Source organism: Borostomias antarcticus (genome assembly GCF_949987555.1).
Source record: "Borostomias antarcticus genome assembly, chromosome: 21".
Taxonomy (NCBI): Eukaryota; Metazoa; Chordata; class Actinopteri; order Stomiiformes; family Stomiidae; genus Borostomias; species Borostomias antarcticus.
Window position 1 is genome coordinate 2,986,459 of NC_140254.1, and position 22,837 is coordinate 3,009,295.

Sequence of the window (22,837 nt, forward strand, 5' to 3'; positions counted from 1 at the left end):
TTCCATTCTTAAGACCAGTCATAAAATTATCATTTCAAATTAATTTGAGTATTCTCATTCCTGCACGTTTCCCACTGTTATTGACACTATAGCTGCCCAATCAGATTCAACAAGTAGTAAATCCCTTTCCGGTTGACACATTTCTAATGTGATTTCTGGTTATTGTCGTTGTGTTTTTGGGAGTTGCAATCGTGGTTTCCAATTTGCAATTGTGTTTTCTCTCTTGCTGTTGTGTATTCTGTCTTGCATTTGTGATTCCGACTTGCAGTTGTGTTTTCTGACTTGCTGTTGTGCTTGAACTTTGCGGTTGTGTTTTTTGAACTTGACGTTGTGCTCCGGATTTGCCATTGTGATTTGCACGCGTCGGCCACTGTAGCAGTGCCCTGACCTACAGTACTGTCACAAGGCCTGGCCCAGCCCATCACAACACCGGTTTTCCCTCATTTGTTTTCTACTGTAGTAAAAACATTGTAGGCTATCTGTAATCAGGTTTTGAATTTAAAATATCTTTGATGCATGAGAAAAGAGTGAGTAAGAACATGATTGATATAGCTGTTTTTGCAGCCCTAAAAAGGTTTGCTTTAAATAGATGCTACTGTAAGTGGTATGATCGTAACAACAGTGTCACATAGGTCACACACAAACTGGGACACACTCCAGTATGATCACTTGTGGATTTAATCCAAAATTATCACATTTTACAGAGGCAGGGCTGCAGCTCAACATTTCGATCACAGACCTTTGTTAACAGCACTCTTGGATACAGCGCAAATACCTCTTATATTTTCTAATATTGTACTGTACTATAACTATTAATGCTGTACTGGCATTACTATTGTACTGGCATTAATGCTACACAAAGGTACTGTATATGTCAACTGTCTGGTTAATTGTCCTGCCTTCAATAGGCCTTTAACAGTGACCATGTCCAGACCCATGCTGACCAGTTTTGGGGAGACTGAGCAAGCATGTAAAGCTACTGGACAGTTATTGATGATCTGTCCTCAGTGGTTGCACCACGAGCTTGACCCCCAGGATCCCCCCTCTCTCTGCTGCTGTTGTTCTTGTGGAGAGCCGCAGGGCTCAGCTTGATCAGGGGTGACAGTGATGATCCAGGCTGCAGGGTGCCAAATGAGTCACTGCTGGGAGACCAGTCACCCACGCACACCACCACTGTGACTCAGACCATGACATCAGCAGGACCAGGGCTGGGTTCGCCTTTCCTGAGACATGGAGCTCTGAGGAGTCTGAAGTTTTGATTCCAGCCCTCGAATGCTTGTGCTCACGTAATGATATACGGGTGTGTTCACACGACAGCAGGTGATTTCGCTTATGGGTGAAACTTGAAAGGCAATTTTGTCTGAATATAGCGGCTATATTAGTCCCCCGCATGCTGGCAGCAGGTGTCCTAATTTAAGAAATGTCTGTAGATGCATTATTACACATTTATGCCAAGGTGGAGGGACAAGACACTGAGCTCGGAGGCCTATCAGGTTTCAACAGTCAGGCCTCCCTGAGAGAATTCTGCTCGTTCCTTTCATGGAGGTTATCTCCTCCTCTCAGACATAGATGAAACCAAAGTATCCCTCCATTTCTCCTGGGCGTGAGCAATCAATCAGAATATCTATAACTGTTTGTTCTCAACGTGTTATGGTGTGCGTATATATTTGTGTGTTAGTTTGAAGTGAATTATGTTGTGTTTTACAAAGATTAGGAATGTGTATGTGTGTGTGTGTAGGTGGGGGGGAGAGAGAGAGAGATACAGTAATGAATTTTGAGCGAGATGGATTTAAGCCACTATTTCTTTCTGATGTGGACAACCTGATGATTTCTCCTGACAGCCTTATCAGATTACCATATCCCAAACCATCATTCCTCTGTGACATTATTATTCATAACTAACCCACATTGGTTCAGTCTATAGTACAGATTGGATGCTACTGCCGATGCCCAAGTGTGCATAGATTTAGTTGCCCTCATGTGAATTTAAATGGACTACATGGTGTGGTTCAAGTTCAAGTTCAAAATCGTTCAAGTTCAACCATCATTGTCCCATGGTTTGCAGACAGGTAAAAACAAAAGACTGGGGGAGACATAAATGAAGTCTCCAACGTACTTCAGGCGAGGCACGGATGTCAACGCCGGGCTAATCGGCAGAGGCTAATCAGTCACACCCCGTATGACGCAACCCACCAGCTGACTGTCAGCTGTCATAGCATTGGTTCAGCTCAGACGGTCTTAGTGGGCTGAGTTACCTCCGAGCGTCTTCCCGATAGCGGCCCACTCTGATCGTCATAGAGGCAGGGGGCTAGATGCCGTTCCCTCTTCCCGCCCGACACTCTGGGCCAAGCGGCCCAGAGGAGGGGAACATCTAGATTGCCGCTTTCCACATGCGTGGAAGGCAGGGGGCCCCCCGAACAGATCACACCGCAAAAATTAATATGCATAAAAAATTAATATGCTGTATATATTATTGCATACTAATAAATGGGTCAATTTTGACTACCAAAACTGCAGGCTCATAGAATTGGAGACAGATCAGACTAACAAGTGAGAGGCTATTACTTATTAAAGTCGCACTGAAACGGACGTTTGAGATCAAATAACTTCCGTAGTTTGACGTATTTCCGACGCAAACAAGCTATGAGGGTGGGACATATGTTTAGAGGAATTTGATTGGAACATTGACAAGTGGACGGGTTTTAAGAACTTTAGACAGATTCGATAGAAGGATAGCGTTGATTGACGGGTGGATGTCGTGAGATTATTGGCCTAGAATCTAAGGTACCTGTTGTCGTCATTGCACGTGACCTACTGTTTTCCAGGAAGTAAGAAATTATATACTTTGATATAAGATTACAACAAAAGTAGAATTTTGTAATTTTTTTGGGCATACATCGTTGAATAGGTGAACACTATGACCAATTATGTGAACCAAGATGGGACAGAATGCTTGTTGATTGCTACACAGACAAAAGAAACCTTACTGTATGTCTCTTAGGCCTTGTCCACACGTACACTGGCATTTTTCAAACCAGGGTTTTTCCTCCTTCATTCTTAAAAAAAATCTAATCAAAATGCAAAAACACGCTGCCTAGGCTGTCCCTGACTCATTCTGTCCAATGGCGCCATGGTAACGAGGCTGTAACACACAGATCAAATAGGCTGTTTGCTGTAACATTCACTTTCATACTTCTGCTCCACTCCAACTTAGATTTTTAACCCTTTATTCGGCAGGAGAAAACACAAGAGGAACAGCATTTTGGTACCAAAGAGCTGCAGTTGTGTGGTTGAGTCCAGACGGTTCTCATTACAGAATTGTATGTAAACAGAAGGTAACAGCGACATAAAAACAAGCCAAAAACTCTGGTTTTCCAGTCCACACGACAACAGTTTCTAAAAATGTTCATCCTGGATTGAGTTTTCTGGTTTCAGTGACCTAGAACGCCATTTACGTGTTGATGGAAGGTCAAACCATGTTAAAAAATGCCCGGTTTGAAAAATACCCGTGTTCGTGTGGACAGGGCCTTAGTCCTCCAGGCACCCTGAAATGACGGCCAGAAGGTAGGAGCTCAAACTCCTTCCGGGGTGATCATGACAATCTAAAATTGCATTAGCCATTCTAAAGGCCTGATTGTTAGGGCTGGGCCTGACTCACCCCAGAGATCTTGCTTGCCACTTTAATGAGGCTCCCAAGTCTGTTCTTGTTGGTATTGGATGATTGAGGTTAAGGTGATGTTATTGTTGTTGTTGTTATTGTTGTTTTTGCTTCAGGTGGAGGATGCTCTGAGTGAGGTGGATTTCCAGCTGAAGTTAGACCTGCACTTCACCGACAACGAGCAACAGTAAGTTTGTATACAATTCACACACATGGACACATACCCATGAATGCACCTGTGTGCGTGTGTGTGTGTGTGTGTGTGTGTATGTGTGTGTGTGTGTGTGTGTGTGTGCGTGTGTGTGTGATATGAACCAATCAGCCATCTTTCTCTCTCTCCTTCTCTATCTTTCCCCCCCTCTCTCTATCGTTCTCGTTCTCCCTCTTTCCCTCTCTCTATCATTCTCTGTCTCTCTCTCTCTCTCTCGTCCTCACAACACAGCCATACTCTATATACAAAATGGATAGATTGCAGCGTGTGTGTGTGTGTGTGTGTGTGTAGTGTGTGTGTGTGTGTCTGTGTACAGTGTGTATATATTGGATTATGTCTTAAGAACGGTATTGTGAAAAATGTCCTCCTCTGTCTCCAATCTCCCAGGCTGGCGGAGATCGTCACGGTGCCTCTCATCAGCAGTCGAACCCTGGGCCTTCACTTCCACCCCAGGAGGGGGCTCCACCACCACATCCCCGTCATGTTCGACTACTTCCACCTGTCCGTCATCTCTGTGTCCATACACGCCTCTTTGGTGGCCTTACATCAACCTCTCATTAGGTAGTTTCTCTTCTGCTGCACAGGCATACAGTACAACACACAGGATCCGTGTCTGGAGATTCTCCATAGGCTCTGTGCACCAGCTCCACTACTTCCTGAAAGTAACTTGCCATCTTTATTTCCTGTCCTATATGATTGGATTAATCAGGTGTGCGCTGGGTCTGCCGCACACCTGATTAATCACTTAATCCAATCATATAGGACAGGAAATAAAGATGGCAAGTGACTTTCAGGAAGTAGTGGAGCTGGTGCACAGAGCCTATTTCAAGGGCTTCTTAGAACGGGGCTTACGGTAACGTGTCATGCAAACCAGCACATACTGTAAAACAGGCATTCCTATTGTAGTCAGGAAGATTTGAATGCATAGTGTGTAGTCTGGATTCTAATTCATAAATGGCCCCTGTTCCATCTGGCTCAGCACACCCTTCCTCCCCGCGGTAGTTAGATTTGGCAGCCTGCTCTGAAAGTGCCTTCACTGGCAACTTTAAGGAATAGTTTTACAAACGCTTACGTGATGAATCCAGCTGCCAGTGTCTTCACCCGTTGTCCATTACACTGATTACAGCATAGCTTCATTGATTACATTAGGAGTTAACTGCTCACTTTATCTCTCTCGTTCTATTTATGTCTGTGTCTCTCTCTATTTCTCTCTCCCTCTGTAGCCGGGGCCACAAATTAGGGTGCTGTAGAAATCCTAAATGACCTAAATCCTATGTTTAAACTACTTAAACTAACCTAAATCTTAACTAAACTTAAAGGCGCTAGCCACCACCACCACCAGGCAGCCCTGTATGGCTTTCACAATTAATGTGTCATAATTAAAGGCAATACAGGTGACAGTATAACAGTAACTTTAATAACAATCAAATATAAGCAACAAACACAGTAAATCATAGATTAAAATGTCATATCTAAATCCTATTCTAAATTGTCCTAAGCTAATGGTATCAGTTGGGAGCTCTTTCTTGTGGGGGTAAGTCTGAATCGCAGGAAATGGGGGATGATGAAATAATGAATTGATGGTGTCGTGCGCATGGACGGGAGATGGCGGACCGCGATATCCTCTGGAATGTCCAAAGACATCGCTGAACAGTAAACCTGTCGCGGGTTAAACCAGAAGGACAATCCGGAATGACCTCCCTCATCTGCTGGTCTACTGTCTGCTAGTACGCGCTTGCTAACTCAGTCTGTGAGATCTTCAGCTCAAATACACGGTAAAACGTGCGCTGGCTACTAGCTATCTGCAGATCACTTCAAACTCCCTACTCTCGCTACTACAGTACCTCACTCCCAACCACTCTCACTATAAGCAACTGACCACTGACTGTCTGAATGGGGGAAGGGTGGCGTATCTAAACCATGTTTGAGTGATTAACTTTACTGGGCCAGGGGAGCGACTGCAATTGGTACTGACATTATTACTGCAAATCGAATTTATTCTTACCAATTAGTACTAATGCCTGAGCCTTCATAACACCCTCTCTGTCTCTCACTGTCTCTCTTTAGTTTTGCACGTACCGGGAAGGGTGCCTGGCTGGGGAAGGGCTCACCGGAGAACAGTACTGACCCGTCGGCCATGTCCATGGAGAACCTCATGTTCGGGGCTGGATACTGCAAACCAGTCATCACAGAGGTACGGCCACTAAAGGAACCAGAATCCAGTTTTCTCAGAGCACAACCCGAGTCCCATTCAAAATGACCCCGTGACTAGATTTGTCTCTACATCCTGTAGGACGAGACCAGGAGACTGTGGCTCCATCTTAAACCTTAAGGAGACGGGTCATCTGTCAGTTCCCAGTACTGCTCCAGAGAATGGAAGACGGTTTTATCAGCCCACTTTGAGATGAGGGACATTAGTGCTTCAGTGCGCCACGGTCCTTCACCTGTCAGTAAGGTCTAATTAAGCGTCGGCCAGACACGCATTGCACCCAGGCCTGGCCTCCAGTAGAACCTCTTACTCTCCATTGCTCTAATGCGGACATCCTCTCGTCTGGCTCGTGCATTAAGACTCGTTTAGCGGTCTGAGCACAGTAAGCGTTTGTGCAATGAGAGCGCTCCGACACCCCAGACCTCTCCATATGTCCCTTAGGGGTGTGGTTTAACTAGAATGACCCTGCACTTTGAGCGGAGCGACTCTCTTTTATAAGCTTGTTACGATGTGTCTCGTCCGACTTCCTCTTCCTGTCCTCGGACTTGAACAGTGAGCCTGTATGGGCCAGCCTCTACCATGGGGTAAGGTAGTCACGTACATGTACCACCTCAAACCGTTTCTTTTTTTTAAACATGTCCCTGTGGACGTCACAGGGTGTGCTGTAAATCTTAACGAGGACCCGGTCCCCCCCCCCCCCCCCTCTTCCCCCCGTGGTTCGTGTTTTTTTACACCCACCCCTGACAGTGTGCTTTAATAAGCGCTGTGTTTAGCCGGACAGGGGGGGCGCGTTTGATCCTGGTAATGAGTTCCCTTTCTAATGGCGATGCTCCACGTAGCTGCAGGTGAAACGTGTACCGAGCTCCCCGTGGCTCCTCCACCTTTATTTACTTAGAGCCTCCTACCTGCAGTCCGAACACGCGTCTCTCAGCACTTTCTCCTCGAACCCGAGGCATATACACCCTGCTTTCATTTTGCTCCTTCATTATTAAGAGCGTTGTTATTGCAAAGTCAGACACACGCTTTGGAGAATTCCATCGGGGTCAGCTGAAATGTGGTGTTATACAATACAGTGCACTACACTGTGCTAGTGTAGTGGTGAATGTTAGAGATGTGTTTTTAATCATTCAGGGCACCTCAGGCTATAAGGAGATGAAGAGATCTCGGGTACGATTGAATCCTATTTTCGGAGGGAGAGAAAGAGAGAGAAAGAAAGAAAGAGAGGGAGAGAACAAGATTATTAAACGAGTTTGACCCTTGAGGATGTCTGACCCTCTTGGTTAAGTTTGGTTACCAGCGTACAGCTGAAAAGGAAAAATAACTTCAGATTTGATGAAGATAGCTATCATCTGAATCTCGCAAGTACAGGGAGAAAGACACTTTCTATTCTTTTACGTTGCAAACTTTGCTGACTGAGTGGAGTGTGGCCTATCCCATTGTTTCCCTGGAAATACACAGTGAGCCTCGCCACAACGCGCAGATGGACAGACTGTGACGACCTATCCCATAGTGCACGGCAGCAAGCCATCGCACACAGCATGTCATAAGACAAGTCATCCTGGTGTAATCCTGTCACACTCTGTCAGATCTATAATTGGGTTACTCTGCTCACTAAGAACACTGCTGCGTCACTGTAGTGAGAGATGGATTTCTATTTAAGAAATATGATTTACAGTTTGACTGTCGGGTAGGGGGAGGGGGGGTGGAGTAGAGAAACATCACCTCCAATGTATTGTCAAGGAAGAGAGACAGATTTTTTAAGATAACGACCGGTTTAAAAATTGCTATTTTTCTTCACTCCTTCGCTCGGAGCCTTGAGCCAGCAGGCCTCTGTACCTGTAAAGAGAATTATGAAAGTAAACATACAGATGTTCCTTCCTGGTGTGGGGATACTGCAGCGCTGCGATTACAGAGCAGGCTTAGTTATGATGATAGGGCCCAGAGCTTTACTAGCCCTGAGCAAATTACAGTAGTACATCCACAGATACACAGGCATTACACGCCTCTAGAACCGGCTCGCGCTGGCGCTGCCAAAGCAGCCCAGATGATGAACTGGGGGCCGTGTGTTGTCAGGGGCCGGGGCCAGAGAGCCGGGGCCAGAGAGCCGGGGCCAGTCTACCAGGCCACCAGACAGGCTTCAGCTCCCGAAGATCACAGCCTCACAGTGTCTCGGCAAGTGTTGGGGCAGTGGACTAGAATACTACATTTCTTGGTCTGGAAATACAGATTGTGTGTGTGTGTGTGTGTGTGTGTGTGTGTGTGTGCGTGTGTGTGTGTGTGTGTGTGTGTGTGTGTGTGTGTGAGGGTGGGTGCATGCGTGTGTGTGTCTGTTGTATGTGTGCGTGCGTGCATGTGTCTGTGTGTGATTTGTAGCTATTGCAAACCCCAGTGCTCACAAGACTCGATTAGTGTACCTTATCCATGTCTGCTCAGTGTTGGCCAGGTCATAGCACTGATGGTTTTGTGGTTAGAGTGCCATCTAGCGCAGGACATTCCTTTTTCACTAATAGAACAGTTGGGTCTTTACTAGAGATGAAACACTGTGAAAATGTCATATCACGATTATAGTGACCAAAATTATTATGGTTATCAGTATTATTGCGGTATTGTAAAATGTGTTGAATATTATCTAAAATTACTGATACACACACTGAAATCATTTCACCAAGTATTATATTGAAAACCACACATACAATTAGCAGCACTATGCACTCTTTTTTGCATAAACATTAAAATAATGCATCTTGGAGACTGTTGCTAACTTTGGTTGATACTGGACAGTATTTAGGCCTACAGTGAGTTTTTCAAAGCATGGAAATCAAACATGGTTTTAATGATAATTTTATCACAATAAATGTAATCGAATTTTATCACGGTTTATTATTATACCGGTTATCATTACATCCCTAGTCTTAACCATTAGGAAAATGCTGTCATTTCTTCACTAATCATCATTCTATATTTCAAATTTTATTCCAACATGTTTGTGCTATTCCTTTAGGATTATAATAAATTTGATGTCCAAAATAAATGAAACCGTCCACAGAATGTGTGACCTGAGACCCTCATTGATCATGTAGATGGGGAGGCTCTAGTTCCTGTTGCCACCCCACACCCTGTTTGTAGGCCTCATGACCTTGAAAGATTCCACCCTTCACTGCCACGTAGGCGACTCATCGATCTGGTTTACTACAGGGAACAAGCTGTGTTTAGAGACTGCTTGTGTCCGACGTCTCATTTGATCCTCAGGTAATTATTGGGATTTAACAGACTGGCGTTAGGAGACAAGGTTACACTCGCTTGTACTCAAGGTCAATGACAAGCTCTCTCTCTCTCTCTCTCTCTCTCTCTCTCACACACACACACACACACACACACACACAGACCTTGCTACCGGAGGCCATAAAACTCAAACATATGTCTACGTCTGTCATAAAAGAAGGTGACTAGAAGTTAACTAAGCTAAAGGGGTATAATTCTGACCTAGTTGCTATTTGACCTTTCTCCCTGTCTCTCCCCAGGGGAGTTTTTATGTGCCCAGTGAGAACTGTCTGCAGAGAGCTCATACGTGGCACAGGAGACTCTGTCGCCTCCTGCTGGTGGCACACAGAGGCCTGCGCTCCTACTACACAGCTCTGATGAGGGAGATACCGCAGCTGCAGCAGCTGGAGATAGGTGAGGCTGCCTGCTGCTTATTCACCACACATCTGTGAATGTCCGCCCGTTTGAACCCAGTATGACTGTGATTTTATGTGTGCATAGGTCGGTAGCATTGATAATTCTATATACTGAAAAAATACCTTTCCCTCTTCACAGAGAAGCTGCCTGTGGAGGAGACCCTTAATCAGCTGACTATAGAATTGCAGGTGGGTTTCTAAGATCATGTGCAGCCTTCAACGTGATGCAGATTCTATATATCCAGTCTCCCCTAATTTCTTGTACATATAAATCATGAAGCACTTGAGAATGTAAAGAATCCTCGACTAGCCCCGTTTGTTCTTTGTGCTCTCGATCCCCCTCCCTCCTCCTGACCAGCTGCAGGGATGCCATGAGAAAGTGGCAGAGCAGGTCAGCAGAGATGTGACTCAGCTCTGCTCCCAGCTGACAGCTCTGTGGAGCCGGTTCCTGGAGGCAGCGGTACCCAACCCACACATCCTGTCCTTTCTGGCCCAGGAGCACCACACACTCAGGGTGAGACTCCCCCACCCAACACACACACACACCATACACACACACACACCATACACACACACACACACACACACGCACACTCACCAGTGTTAATTTTGACAGCACATTTTCTTTGTCATATTTCATATCATATTTTTGTCATCTGAATTGTTTTAGTTGTAGTCTAGTTTTAGTTGACTAAATAGCATTAAGATTTTAGTCAATTAAATCTACCGATGATTTAATCGACTAAAATCGAACAGGTTTACAGTAGCTAAAGTGTAATGCATTATTTAACCATTTCTCTAGAATAGAACTCATATGTACTCCTGGAGGAAACATGTATTAGATTGATGGATAAAGCTACTGAATGACATTTCTCTGCGCTCTCCCTGCCTGTGTTCTAGTGTTTTTCAGCGTGAGCCACAACTTTCATGGAAATCTCAGCACTCTGATTGGATCTCTTCCCAAAACATTTTCATCTAGTTTTTATGTCAATAGTTTTCGTCATAGTCATCATATATTTGTTTTTATTCAGTTATTGTCTCGTGACGATAAGTAAATAAAGATCGCTAACGAATAATTTTCATCATAGTTTTTGTCGATGAAATTAACACTGACACTCACACACACACACACACACACACACACACACACACACACTCACACACACCTCCCGGGCCTAGTGAAATAAGAATGAACATTCCTGGCACAATGTATCAGTGATATGATAGGACCCGTAACCGCAGTGGCTCGACTAGACAGTCGGCTCAGAAGCCAGATGTAGTTTCCATCTAGTCATTGAGATGACTAATATTAATATAAAACTATTCCCAGTCTGCTCGATATAGCTGGGTCTCAGGCTCTTTTATTTGTCAATAAGTTTTCAGAATATCATTAATGTCGTTATGCTTTGTATGAGAGAACCCTGCGGGTATATTTGCATGCAGCCACCCACAAGATAATTAGGAATTAAATTAAAACATATTCTGTGATTATAATGCAGGGGGGGGGGGGCAATCACAAATAGGTCTCCTTATAAATTGTCCGTCATGGCTGGTGACTCTCAAAGATAACGCGTGCTTAATTATAGCTTGATTTGTGGAAAATCAAATCAAGACGCCTTTTTACGATGTACTCAAACTGAAAGAGCAAGCGCTCGTCATTAGTGCTTCTTTCTTTTTCTTTTTTTCACTGTTTTTTTAATATATTTTTTCATTACTTTCCCAGGATTATGAGAGACTGAGCGGTGTGTCTGTAGGACATGGTGTTACCGAGTCTGAGCTTGTGTTCCTTTCTCAATTACAGGTCAGGAGGTTTTCAGAAGCGTACTTCTTCACCGAGCACTCAAAAGAGACATCCCTCACCTTCCAAGAGGACCTGTAAGTTTTGACGCTCAGCCGAAACACAGCTACGGAAAGAGGTTAGAGGCGTGTCTCACGATCAAATGTTCTTGTTGTGGCAGGATCAACAGACATGGACAGATAGCTATGGAGGTGAGGAACTCTGACTATCTGACTAGGATGCCTCCCTTGCCTATTGAGTGCCTGGACATAGATGGAGACTGGAACAGCCTGCCTATCATCTTTGAGGACAGATATGTGGAGTCTCCTTGCACAGGTGATTAGCCTCGTTTTAGTTAGATTTTCCTTTTTGGGCGAACTATCCCTTTAGTATTTTCAAAATGTCTACCATGGTATCAAAGTGCAACATCTGCCAATTAAGCGTCAACACTGTGTGACTGAACAGTGCTGTCCGTTTGTTGTCGTAGATTGGGGATCACATGTGCCAACCCTTCCTGTCAGTGACGAGCGGGCCACCGCAGACACTCCGGCCACCGCTGCCACCGAGGGGAGACGCAACGGTGGCCAGGGTGCCGGCTCACCAGCGATACCTGCGGGGCCCTCCCACTCTGAGAACTGCGTGGACCCGCCCGCCTACGTGTCTGTCATAGGCCGCAAGAACAGTGGCACCCAGGGCCTGGTCCTGGATAAGGAGAGACTAGAGCCCTCCCAGCCCGGCCCAGCAGAGGTCCAGCACCCTAGGGAGCAGGCCCGGCCAGACCGAGAGGAGAGCCCTGGTCCAGGGTCCACAGTCAAGCCCACCGATGTAGACCTTCACCGGGGAGAGGCGATCTCCGTCTTCTTCTCGAACCGCGGCCCCGCCGCTGACTCACACACCTCCGGCAGCGAAGACCGGGCTTGTGTTCAGCGCACAGAGGACAACGACCCGGTGAATCCAGACGTCACACCGATGCGCGAGAACGCCGACAGCGCTGGGAGGAGCGAGTTGGACGACGAAGAGTCGGGCGTCGCCATGCCGCTGACGCGGTCTATGGACGACGAGAGCGAGGACGTCCCCCTGAGCAGTCTCTCCGCCCCCCAGGCTCCCCTCAGAGACCACCCAATCACGCCCCCCTTCGCCGGCCACCTGAGGAGGGAGCTGACGTACCAGGGGCTGGGCGGCTCCGAGGTCATGAAGCGCTCCTCCTCCGCTATCTCCGACTCAGGCATCGAGAGCGAGCCCAGCTCGGTGGTGTGGCCCCCGGAGGCGCTGCGAGGGCGCCCCCCGCTGGACTTCTCCAGCGAGCGGGAGATCCTCAAGCAGCTGGTGGCGGGGGGGCAGCGTCCCGGGGGCCACCGGTGCTCCCTGGAGGGCAGCCTGCAGACGGAGAGCAACGGCAGCCTGGGGGGCGGCATCCAGGCCTCGCTCACCTCCATCAGCTCGCTGCCCTACGAGGAGGAGGAGCTACAGAGGCAGCAGCTCAGCAAGCTCACCAAGTCCGTCTCCGCCCCCCAGATCAGCAGTCCGGAGGAGGACACCGAAGACGACCAGTGCCCGGCCAGTCAGGAGGGGCCGCCGGACGCCGGGAGCGAGGGGACCGACGGCTACGAGCAGGGGGAGGGCCTCGCCGCGAGCTCCGCTGCAGGGGGCCCAACGAGAGCCCAGCCGCCCCCCGGGGTGACCCCCCTGTCTCTGGAGGACATCCTGGAGGGAGAGCCGCCGGAGGCCGGTCTGTCGGACCCGGCCCAGCGGGGGACCGCGGCTCAGAGGGAGGATGGAGGCGCACCCACAGAACCCGCCAGATCTGATTACACGGACCTGACAGACTCCCAGGGAACCAGGTCAGAGTTCGTCGGCCGAGGCCCTGAGGTGTCGCTCCTGCAGCAGTCCGTAGAGGGTCCCGAGGTGACGAGAGAGGGTGGAGGCCGAGGGGTCACCGACACCAGGCCCTGTGCACATGAGAACACGGCGGACGTGGAGAGTCATCTGGTCGGGGACGAATGCCGAAGTTTGAGCCAGATCAGACTGCGCAGCCTTGAGGAGAAGGGTCTTCTGGACCAATCCCGTACTCCCTCCCCACCCTCGGCTCCGGTCCCAGAGAGAGACAGCAGATCTCGGCCCGGTCAGACCCCGGACGACACACACAGACCCCATGACCTTGCGGTGCTCGCCACCCACGCTGTAGCGAGATCCGAGGACCTCATAGGGCTCCTGGCCAATGAGAAAGAGCCTCAGCCCCTGGAGTGTCCGGGTAAGCCCTCTGGAAAGATCCCCAGCTCGGGGATGGCCTTTGTGAATAAGAAGGTGGTGGAGGTGGTCAACATGTCCGTGTCCTGCGCCCCCACCTGTCTGCCCTTCTCCTCCGTCCTCCGAGACTCGCCCTCTATCAGCGGCATCTCCGCCCGCCAGGCCGTCTCCCCCATTACTCATCAGCCCTTGGGCTCCTTCGGCATCATCTCCGCCTCCTCGTCAGGCGCTCCGGACGCGGCGGAAGACCCCAACGAGAGGATGCTGCAGTGAGTTCGGTGATATTGAGATGAAAACATCGAATTTGTGTTTAGCGAGTGACAGTATTGTGTCCCCTCCTCTGAATTCAACCATGTCCCACTATGTCCCACTATGTCCCACTATGTCCCACTCTTTCCCCAGGTTCTACAGAGCCAAGGAGGAGCTTCTGAGGGAGCTGATCTTCCAGGCCAGCCTGTACAGCGACCTGCCTCTCCTGGCGTCCGACCTGCCCTACTTCCCCCCCGAGGAGGAGGACGAGGAGTTTGAGGACGGCATCCACCTGGTGGTGTGCGTCCACGGCCTGGATGGTGAGTCGGCCGCCGGCACTGGAGCCAAAAAACAGATCCTCCTCTCCTCCCTTTTATTTGGATCCAGTCAAATCTGACTTTCATCGACACGTCCCACGTATAAAACCATTTGTGTTCATGGGAGGAGATTGTAAGCTTAAAGGTTAGTTTAATGGCGGAATGCTGGAATGCAGTCCTGTTCCCGAACTCAAGAGGCGTTCATATCTGGGCGTACAGTAGAGGGCAGGAATGCACATCCTATAGTGGGGTTTTCCACAATCCTGTGCAAGTCATATCAGCAAGTCTCTCTCCTCTCTCAACAGGGAACAGTGCAGATCTCCGGCTGGTCAAGACCTTCATCGAACTGGGCCTTCCTGGGTCCAGACTAGACTTTCTCATGTCAGAAAGGAACCAGGTAGGGCAGATGAAATACCTGGTCTGGACATTTCAATGACTTTATGTCAAAGTATTCATGCAGCATTATTTAATGAATGCTGACATCATGGTTATTTCCCTCTGCCCTGGCTGCAGACAGACACGTTTGCAGATTTCGACACCATGACGGACAGACTGCTGGATGAGATCATTCAGCATATTCAGCTGTATAACCTGACCATCGGCAGGATAAGGTTCGTCTCCCAACGTCCCTGCAACCTTACAGACACTGGGCCATGTCCACTGGTTACAGAGTACAGTACACCATCAGTAGTCATCCATTATATTAAATTATTTAGTTAAATTCTTGTTTGATCACTAGGTGGCAGCAGAACACAAGGAGAGAGATGTTTACGCCTCACTTCATCCTTGTGCTGAGGTTTTTAAACCATATCAAAATGAAGCGTTGAATTGATGATGTGATGACAGAAAATATTGATGATCTCAATTTGGATGATGTTGACTGGAACTGTCAATCGATTTGCCTCAACATTGATCTTGAGGAACTATAAACACAGCAAAACACTCTCATTTCGTTCAGATCAAGTACAGTAATTCATCATGCAAATTAATTGCCCTGAATGTGCCAATGCCCTTCTTTGTGGGGGGGATAGAAGCTGCTCTTTAAGTAGGCCTATGAGAACTTTGTTTAGCCGAGTTTATTCACTCTGGAGATCTCATTTTAGAGACAAAAGCGATGGACTGCCTCTGTAGCAGCTGGCACTTCCCACAATACTGCTATATTTAGTTTCTGGAGAAGACGGACGGTAAAGAGCTGTTCAATCTGCTGTTGAGGGATGTTGGGCTGTACTGTAAAACTACAGTAATTAAAGAATGTGACAAGTCTATCTGTATAGTTGATATACTATCTCTCTAACTACTGGGACGATGCAATTAATCACTGTGCTGTACTATGCCATCAAATCAAGTCCTCACAGAGTCTTAGAGGGCATAGCTGGAACACTTGTCATTTCTGAGTATGCATCGTGAAAGTGGAGAGTTTTTACTCGATGACACGCTCACTTCATCTTGAGGGCTTTTAGTCTGACACTCTGAAGGCGTCAGTCGTCTAGGCTAATATCTCCGCATAGTCTTTCCACTAAGGTGCCATGAAGTGTCGAAGGCCTGCTCTATGCTACTGCGGTACAGCCCGAGCCGACGAGACAATCCATCTCTGCGTGTTTGTTTCCCTCTCAGCTTTATTGGCCACTCCCTGGGGAACGTCATCATCCGCTCGGTGCTGACGCGGCCGCGCTTCCGCTGCTACCTGTCCAAACTGCACACCTTCCTGTCTCTGTCCGGCCCCCACCTGGGGACCCTGTACAACAACAGCACCCTGGTCAGCACAGGTGAGGGCCCCGGCAACGGGCGCGAGGGAACGAGATATATATAATGTATGATACGCGTACAATATCTCCCGCACTGCGCTGCACCGCTAGGCTGTTTTTGCTCCTCGGCAGCTTCCAGTATGATAATTCCATTACATCCCCAACCGCCTCCGCCCCCGCCCCGTACACCACCCTCCCGCCCCCCCCCCCCCCCCCCCCCCAGTCATATCTTCAAAGTGGACGTGTCTGTGTAATTCAAACGGGTGCTGCTTCCAGGGCTGTGGCTGATGCAGAAGCTGAAGAAGTCTGGATCGCTGCTGCAGCTCACCTTCAGAGATCACGCCGATCCACGGAAAACATTCCTCTATCTGCTCAGCCAGAAGCCAGGTACTGCAGCGCTGCCAGAATTCTACGAATTCTAAGATAGCAACACAACGTCCTTACTAGATTTGGTCCTTTGTAGACTATTACCAAGAGACACGTATTCATGGAAAACTTCTGTTGTCTAGTCTATTTAGTGCCGTTGGTCACACTTCACAATAAGGGTCACAAAAAACATTAGTGAACTGTTAACTAATGCTTATTTAGGGTTAGGTTAGGTTACTAATGTTAATTAATACCTTAGTTAAGGTTAGGGTTAGGGTTAGGTGAGTTAACCTTAGTTAACATAAATAACATTAGTAAATGGTTAATAGAGACATTAGTTAACTGTTACTTAATGCTTAATAATGCATTAACTAATGCTTATTAATGTACCCTTATTGGCAAGTGTTACTGCGGTTTCTGCATTCAACTGGCTAGCTAGTCCTCACAGGCTCAACTCTCTCCCCTATTGTGTGAATGAAAGAAAGCAGCCGTTTGCCACAGAGACTTGAAGATGAGCCTGAAAACTCTGACAAAATGATCCAAATCCTGTTTATTGATTAGTGGATTTAAAATCCACCAGTGCACTCTCATAAAAGCACACTGACAGGTGGCATGCGAAAAAACATTGTTTTATCAGTTGAGTTCTGTCAGATGATGATGATGATGATGATGATGGTACAGTAGGTTGTGATAGAACACACACACACACACACACACACACACACACACAGACATTCTCACTCCGTTGCACCTAGTGTTTTCCCTGTTTTCTCTTCCAGGGCTCCAGTTCTTCAGGAATGTTGTGCTGGTTGCGTCGCCGCAGGATCGCTACGTCCCCTTTCACTCTGCCAGAATAGAGATGTGCAGGACTGCACTCAAAGACAGGACCACAGGTCAGCATCACACACACACACCCACACACACGTACGCACACACACACGTACGCACGCACACACACGCACGCACACACCCACGCACACACTGGCTGGTGGTGGTTTTGATGCCTATTAAAGGCTTCTTTGCCCATATTGTGACACCTACCATGAAGGTCCTCTTTGTGAGTAAGTGCAATCATTTTAATGAGAATTCTCTCACATTTCACATAATTTCTCACAGTAGGTCTAAAGTGTCATCTCTCGGTGTCTGTCAGCACACAGTGCCTCCAGCCAACATGGTAAACATCTAAAGCAGCTAGCCACATCTGCTGTAGACTGCTAGTCAGCTACTGTACAGCTAACATGCATCTCTCCGTCGTCTGCCCGTGTGTCTGCCTGTCCGTCCTTCCGGCCGCCTGTCCGTCTGCGCACGTGCGAAGGTCCGGTGTACAGGGAGATGATCAATAACCTGCTCCAGCCCCTGGTGGGAGCCACCGACTGCAGGCTGATCAGACAGAACGTGTTCCACGCCCTGCCCAACACGGCCAACACTCTGATTGGCCGAGCTGCCCACATCGCCGTGCTGGACTCTGAGCTCTTCCTTGAGAAGTTCTTCCTAGTCGCGGGACTCGGCTATTTCAAATAGAGGCAGGCCCCAGACAGTAGGACAGTACGCAAGTATGCACAGTATGATAAAACAAGAGGAGGTGAGAGACTTTGTTTTTTTTTTTTTAACCCTAAGTACAGTATGTACAGTACATTGTATGTAAGTACCCAGTGTTGTCAGAGGTAGACACAAGGCCTGCATAACCCATCCATAAGCACTACTGTATAAACTGTCATTATATACGAGGCCCAAGTAATGTGACCGTTTAAAGGTGAGCAACTGGGTGCTGAGTATTATTTGAAGTGTAGCTTTGTCAACCGGTGAAGGTTATATATCATACTTTCTTGTTGGTGTTGTGTAGATCTTCATCCTAAGCACTATCAAGTGATAGTGATGGTCGAGAGCATTTATTTTCCATTCAGATGGTTTGATGAGGAGCTTGGTCAGGATCACTGGTTTAAACTTGACTTGAAGGATTATGGAAGTCTTAACTTCTGAGCAGACTGTTGCTTGACGTTTATCTCCTTGATTGTACATTTTATAAGACATGTTGGAGCATCCACAGGGAACTGTGGCAATATTTGATTGTACAAAGTACAAAACCTTTCTTTTTAAAGAAATTGACCTAGAAATAATTTCTAATTATTTATTTTGTATTGATTGAGGTCCAGATATCTCCATCAAAATCTGACATGTTTTTTTTCTATCATACATACATTGGCAGCATTACGAACAGGCCAAAACATTGTCTATATACAGTGCAAGCAAAAGTGTTCTATTTACTCCTTGTATAAGTTGATATATCACATATCTGAAATGTGTGTAAAAACTGGAAAACATTTAGAGTGTCTGTGTCAGTTGTCTTGAGCCATTCAATGCCTTTGTGTTTTGTGACAGAAGCTCATTGTATTGATGTATATTCCAACCTTTTCTGCCAAGGTATAGTCTACATTTGACCTGCTGTATGGACTCTTCTGAGGCAGGAATACCACTATTATTACAGAGTACCTAACACCCTTTTGCTTTTTTGCTCATTTGAATGATTTATGAAATCTTGAAAGTGAAAACTCCACATTACATATCTCTGGGACTTTTGGTTCCTTTTCTTTCAGCATGATCTCATTAGTATGCTGTTTCTTAACACCTCCGTTATGGTTGGCGTCTTGCTCTGGGTTGACAGCTTCCAGTCTGCCACGTGAGATGAGCAATGAGGATCGATTTCTTTCATTTGAGGCTACAGTACCTGTCTTCCTGCTGTAGTATACTTTTTGTCCATTAAGATCAAACCATGTTTACATTTTGATATTTGGGTGCCATTGCCATGGTAACACCGCCGACAGGCTACAGTATCCATCTGTGCATAGCCTACTCAGTCGAATTATAACGATTTTTTTTTTTGCACTGGTTACATTTACAAGTACCACATGCAGTGCAAGGTCCACACACTTCTTTTTGCATTAGAAATGATTTCTGGGTTTCTCCATTATTGTCTACTGGCTTTTGCTTGTTTTGTTTTGTTTAGAAGGATGCATAGTCCAGCACTTAATGGAGTAGTAAAGGGAAAATGCATGTTTAGCCCTGTTTTAAGGTTACTTATGATCATATACAATGGTTCAGATCAAAACGTTGACAAATGTAGCACTTTGAGAAAGTCTGATAATTGCTCTACCACCATTTTGGTCATACAATGGATGTGGATGGGCACCTTGAAAAATCATTCAAAAACATGTTAAACTCTCGATTTCAAAGACAAGAATCTCACCGAGGGGGTAATTGGTGTCCGTTGGTGTTCTGACATCAAATTCGCCGCAAAGTATGAATCCTGTAGGGTTTTATTGATCATTTTATGAAATCCATTAACTTGTATTGAAGCGACCGTTATAGATGTGTAGATCAATCCACAGAGGGGATTCAGGAAGCGGAACTACTTACGGTAGCTATTGTTATTGTTTCTGTTGCTAGGCTACCTAGGTTTAACATGTTTTTTGAATGATTTTTCAAGGTGCCCACCCACATCCATTGTATGACCAAAACAGTGGTAGAGCAATTATCAGACTTTCTCAAAAGTGCTAGTTTTGTCAAAGTTTTGATCTGAACCATTGTATATGATCATAAGTAACCTTAAAACAGGGCTAAACATGTATTTTCCCTTTACTACTCCTTTAAGAGACGGCTGTGTGATCTCCCTCTCCTCCGGATCCCTTGTGTTGCCATCAAGCCTCAAACTCATCAAACTGTCCTTGAGTACAAAAAGGTGACTTCTCAAAGTGCTCCTGCGAAACTAGAGATCCTCAGGCTCCCTGTGTTTGCCGTGGCGCTGCCTGGTAAGCAGAGTGTCACTGTGATTGACTCTAATTAAACGGTCCCCCTTAAGGATGGCGCGGCAAGCGCTCAATGATCCGCTACAGCTGCGTAAGCAATCTGTGGGAGCTGCCAGGTGTCATGCATCACCCCCCCCCTCCCCCACCATCCTCATCCCAACACTCCCCCCTCCCTGCCACCACACACACCCAAGGTGGGGATCTCTCTTGTTTTCTTTTCCTCCATAGGGCCGTGATCTGTTTACCCAAAAGGTCACTGAGTGTAAAGTGATGAGAGGCTATAAACGCTAGACACGCGGAGACGATGCTCACCAAGGGCATTGATCCGGCGCTGTGTTTTGTAGCAGAACTCCTTTATATGCCTTTCACCATGTCAGCCCTGTTGGCCTTCCTACCACATAGTTCAATTCAATCCCAATGGGTTGTGTATTGGTATGTTTTCATAGATTATGCTTTAACACTGACTGACCTAATCATGTGGGGACTTTTACAGACTATATTGATGATGCTGGTTTTGCTGTTGTCATGAGGCTACATAAGATGAATGTTTTCCCTTTCAAATTGAACTTTATTGAAACTAAATAAATGTGATGATTTATTTTCCTTGACTGACGTTAGTGTTCCCAACAACTCCCAACATGCTTGACTTGAATCCATTATGTATTTTCATTTGCTGTGAGAATGAATATTCCTCAGTTCATGTTTGTGTCTGTGTGTTTGTGCGTGCGTGCTGTGTGTCTAGAGAGAGAGAGAAAGAGAGAGATGCACTACATGTATGCTCATGTGCTTCAAGGCAGCTTTGTGTCATGTTTGTGAAGTGAAATTGATTTCGGTTGTATTACCCTTGTCAGTTCTTGAGTGTTTCATTTCACACAGTTCCACATGTTTGACGTGAATGTAAATGAAAAAAAAGAGTGACTTCACTGTGAGCAACAGTGTATATTGATTGATTTATTTATGTATTTATTTTGCTAAGAAAAAGTACAGTAAATTGAACCTCATCCGTGCCAATACTACTCCAAATATTTTTCTATGTTTGCTTATTATATTCCTTAGTAGCTTGTGTCCCGTGTAAAAATATAAATACATATATATAATATTATGTTAAACAATATCAACATGATATAATAAAAAAACAATGTTTCTTTTTCACTCTTGTTTTGCTTCTTTTTTCATTTTCTGCTCAGTGACGACATCTGTGAACAAAGACTCATATTAACCCATGGTTGTGTATCCAAGCTGGCTGGTTCCAAGTGGAGGTCCTCAGGGACATATTAGTCATGGCCTTCACCTGCTCCAGCTGTATTCTATTAACGACCCCCTGCTGTGGGACCACCATCACTCACCATTAGTATTGTGGGTCTGGGGCAAACATCGTAAAACGAATCATAGCAGCAATCCCCAACTGACGCCCCATTTGAATTGCATCAATTTATGACATCCTGGTTTGGGACGCCCTGTAGCCATAAATCCATGCCAGCGCGATCCATAGTCCATTTGATCTGGAGGTGTTCTCTCCCATTCCCTTGTTCATTTGTCACTGCGTGTTAAGACTCATGATTCAACAGAGGCGTTGTTGGAATCTCACGGCAACCCTCTCAAACTCTCTCCCGTCCAATCAATACCTCCCCAGCCCAGCCCCGCCCCGGCAGACACCACTCCTTGTGCCTGATAACTGATGAGAGGGCTGTGCACTGAAACAGTTAGGCCTTTCATTCATTTCAACTTAACTACGATTTGTCAGTCCCATTTGCTTCTCATCAAATGCAATGAAATCAGAGCAAATAAAACACAACCGGCGACCTGTTTACAGTTCTGCTCCAAAACAGAATGTCCCCTCCGAGACCCATCTCATTCTGCATGTGTCATTTCTCCCGGCCCATAAAAAAGGGGGAGGAAAAATGATTTTGTCATTAAATCCATCACTCGGGTTTGATTGAAACGGTGTTCATTCCATTGTTTGCCTAGTAGAGGAGCATATCATTAGTCCCAGAGTGATACTTTGAGCAGTCGTCGTCAATAAGTAGGCCGCCTGTGGGAGTAATTATGGCTGCATGAATCTGCTGGTGAGGAAGGTAATAAGATCTCACATGGACTCATTATCTCCTGTGACACTGATGGGGAGAATTTCACACCTTAAGTCTTGCAAATGTGGCAGTGTAAATGCAGCACCACTGCTGTTCTACAGTATCTGAAAGAATGTCTGATTATGAGATATTACAGATACCAGTAAAATCCCTCTGCTAAACAAGATTCTACTGATCTTGGCTTAAAGAGTGGTTGGTACTGACAGGTGAGGATCTTTTCCTTTCAAAGATCCATGTTCGCAGGAGTTTTAAAAGCTTGAATTCAATGCCTTAACATGTAGATTCCCTATGGTTATAATCATATGAATGAATGGCAAGTGACATTTGCTTACTGTTTGGACAGGAAAAGCTATCTCACATTTTTAAAGTTGTTCATGGGAACACAACACTTTGTCTCCATCAACAGTATGAACTATTCATGTGAGTGTGCACTCACAATCTTAGCATCTGTAACGATACAACAAGTTGTATATAGTTTTTATATCCTTGCG

General features: G+C 46.3%; 1 protein-coding gene across 1 annotated transcript in view; it reads left to right on the plus strand.

Moving 5' to 3' along the window:
* The window catches only part of fam135b (family with sequence similarity 135 member B), a gene marked incomplete at both ends in the record, with an annotated part of 24,736 nt that extends 6,759 nt beyond the window's left edge, over nt 1-17,977 (plus strand). Inside the window, 16 exons of the mRNA XM_084455534.1 lie at nt 3,775-3,845; nt 4,257-4,430; nt 5,937-6,063; nt 9,600-9,753; nt 9,895-9,944; nt 10,114-10,269; nt 11,557-11,630; nt 11,714-11,868; nt 12,020-14,048; nt 14,182-14,348; nt 14,651-14,742; nt 14,859-14,956; nt 15,960-16,111; nt 16,367-16,477; nt 17,236-17,349; nt 17,772-17,977. Of these exons, the coding sequence (XP_084311660.1) occupies nt 3,775-3,845; nt 4,257-4,430; nt 5,937-6,063; nt 9,600-9,753; nt 9,895-9,944; nt 10,114-10,269; nt 11,557-11,630; nt 11,714-11,868; nt 12,020-14,048; nt 14,182-14,348; nt 14,651-14,742; nt 14,859-14,956; nt 15,960-16,111; nt 16,367-16,477; nt 17,236-17,349; nt 17,772-17,977 (3,930 nt within the window). The remainder of the gene's footprint in view (nt 1-3,774; nt 3,846-4,256; nt 4,431-5,936; nt 6,064-9,599; nt 9,754-9,894; nt 9,945-10,113; nt 10,270-11,556; nt 11,631-11,713; nt 11,869-12,019; nt 14,049-14,181; nt 14,349-14,650; nt 14,743-14,858; nt 14,957-15,959; nt 16,112-16,366; nt 16,478-17,235; nt 17,350-17,771) is intronic.
* Between the last annotated feature and the right edge of the window lie 4,860 nt (nt 17,978-22,837).